This window comes from Lucilia cuprina, chromosome 4, assembly GCF_022045245.1.
Source record: "Lucilia cuprina isolate Lc7/37 chromosome 4, ASM2204524v1, whole genome shotgun sequence".
Taxonomy (NCBI): Eukaryota; Metazoa; Arthropoda; class Insecta; order Diptera; family Calliphoridae; genus Lucilia; species Lucilia cuprina.
In genome coordinates, this window is record NC_060952.1 from 81,155,259 (window position 1) to 81,158,098 (window position 2,840).

Genomic DNA, 2,840 nt, shown 5'->3' on the forward strand with positions numbered 1-2,840 from the left:
ATAGACTACACTACAGACTAGCCTATCGACCAGACTATAAACTTGCCTATGGACAAGATTATAGACTATGCTATAGACTTGACTATAGACTAGACTACAGACTAGACTATAGACTAGACTATATACTAGACTATAGACTAGAATATAGTCCAGACAATACACTAGACTATATACCAGCCTATAGAACAGACTATAAACTAGACTACATATTAGACTATAGAATAGATTATAGACTAGACTATAGACTAGATTTTAGACTAGACTATAGACTAAACTATCGATTACACTACAGACTAGCCTATCGACTAGACTGTAGCCTAGATTATACTTTAGTCAAGTCTATACTTAAGTCTATACTCTAGTCTTTAGTCAAGACTAGACAAGACTATGAACTAGACTAGACTATAGACTGGACTATAGACTTGACTATAGACTAGACTATATACTAGACTATAGACTATAGACTAGACTATAGACTAGACTATAGACTAGACTATAGACTAGACCATAGACTAGACTATAGACTAGACTATAGACTAGACTATAGACTAGACTATAGACTAGACTATAGACTAGACTATAGACTAGACTATAGACTAGACTATAGACTAGACTATAAACTAGACTATACTACAGACTAGACTTTAAACTAGACTATAAAATAGATAATAGACTAAACCATAAACTAGGCTATAGACTAGACTAGACTATAGATTAGACTATAGACTAGACTATAGATAAGATTATAGACTAGACTATAGACTAGACTAGACTATAGACTAGACTATAGACTAGACTATAGACTAGACTATAGACTAGACTATTGACTAGACTACAGACTAGTCTATAGACTAGACTACTGACTATACTATAGACTAGACTATAGACTAAAGATTAGACCAAACCAACAATAGTCCAAGTTCGATTGTCCTTTGAACGTATAAATTACAGTCAGTAGGTCAGCCAGGAAAGACTTTTTTCCTTAATTTAATGCAAGTATGTTCAATTAGTTTTAGATTCATAAATAGTCGAAGAGAGAAGAAAACAGTACTTATAAGAATCAGAGAAGTGGAAGATCCGTCTTAATTAGTTCAAATATTTTAACTTGATTATCAAACTTAACATTTATGTAAATAATTAAAAAGAAATCTAATTGAAAAACTTATAATTTGTATGCAATAATTTAGGTACATTAGTTTGCTTTTCTTGTTGTTGCTGTGTTTTGTTTCGTTTTTTTTTTTAAATTGTATTAGAGAATAGACTTAGAATTGTTTTTAGGCTACAATTAATTTTATAGCAAATATCAATACAGATTTTTCATAATAAACTAATGTTCAATTCATTAATTGTATGTTTGTATATATGTATGTAATAATATATTAAGTTTTATAGTATCGTTTAGTATAGAATAGTAGTTTTGATGTTGCCTAATAGTTTTTCACTGGTTTTAAAGATCAGCGCATTTATGTTGCTACTAGAGTTTAATTATTTAATAGTTATGTTATTTAAATAGAAGCAGTTTTATTTGAATAACAATTTAACATTTCGTTAAGGATATGCAGCTGGCTGGATATGTTAAAAGAGCATGATTTTTTTAGTATTTTGTAGATTTTGTTTGTTCGAAATGAATGTTAAAATGTTATGAAATTGAGCAGTTAAAGATAGTACATAATTTAAAATTATTTAGAATTACTTTTTGTCGAAAGAATTCGCATTTATAATAATCTTTAAAACTAACATTTGAAAATGTTATTGTGTAATGTATTTCTTGTTTTTTGGAAAGGACAGGATGTTAGGTTAGATTAGATTTTAACTTACATAACAAATTGTTAACTATAAATAATTTTATTTTACAATAAATTTGCACAAACACAAAAATATATGATAATGAATTTCTACTTAAAACTTTACTACAGATTATGTTCGACTAACAAGGTTGGTGGTGGTGAGGAAAATGATGTTGTTATGGTGGTGGTGGTGGGAGATGATGATGATGATGATGAGGTCGATGTAGATGACTTTGTTGTTGTTGCTGGCTGTTGTTGTGGTAAGTTCACATATAAATCTGTTGTAGTTTTTGTTACAACCGATGATGAGGAAGAGAATGTGGATGCTGATGAAGTTCTATTGTTGTTATCATTTGCTGTATGATGCTGTTTTCCTATTTCTAAAGGATTTTGCTGTTGTTGCTGTAGTTGTAAATCAATTGTATTATTTTTCATTGTTATTGATGGCTGTTGCTGTTCTTTGTTTTCTGATTTATATTGTGGTTGTATATATTGACGTTGTGGTTCTAGCTGCTGCTGACGCTGTTGCTGCAAATCCTGATGAAAACGATTTCTGCGTAAACTCGTATTACGTTCAGCTATATGTTGTTGTGTTGTAGTTGTTGTTGTTAAACGATTTTGGTTATGATGCTGATTATAGTTGGGTCGTATGTGTTGCCCAAATTCTTGTCTATTGTAATAGGAATGATGTTGATTATTTTGCTGTTGCAGGTGATGTTGCTGTGTATGTTGTTTCCATGGCTTACGACGTACACTATTTGTATTAGATGACCATCTACTAGAAATAATGTACATAATAGTTTTTATAATTAATTTGTGCATATGCATTTGTGCATGAGATCAAAATATTAAAAGCCTAATTATTTGTTGAAAATTAGTGTTGTGGTTGGTAACCCTTCCACCAGATGACAGTTTTATTGTATTTATCATCTTTTCTTTATACACATCTATATATATAAAAGAGTAGAGTTACTGACTGACTGATTCATCATCGCACAGCCCAAACGGCTGAACCTAGAATCATGAGATTTTGACAGTAGATGTGTTTTTGGT

At 30.4% G+C, this 2,840-nt stretch overlaps 1 protein-coding gene across 4 annotated transcripts in view; it reads right to left on the reverse strand.

The window, feature by feature from the left end:
• Positions 1-1,244: 1,244 nt before the first annotated feature.
• The window catches only part of LOC111683265 (extracellular sulfatase SULF-1 homolog), a 7,262-nt gene continuing 5,666 nt past the window's right edge, over positions 1,245-2,840 (reverse strand). For 2 of the 4 annotated variants that reach the window (XM_046948439.1, XM_023445318.2), the window contains exon 12: positions 1,245-2,565. In XM_046948439.1, coding sequence (XP_046804395.1) covers positions 1,911-2,565 — 655 coding nt within the window. In that variant the 3' untranslated portion in view covers positions 1,245-1,910. Of the gene's footprint in view, positions 2,566-2,662; positions 2,735-2,840 lie in introns of those variants that run through there. The other 2 variants (XM_046948438.1, XM_046948440.1) reach the window with 2 other exon arrangements.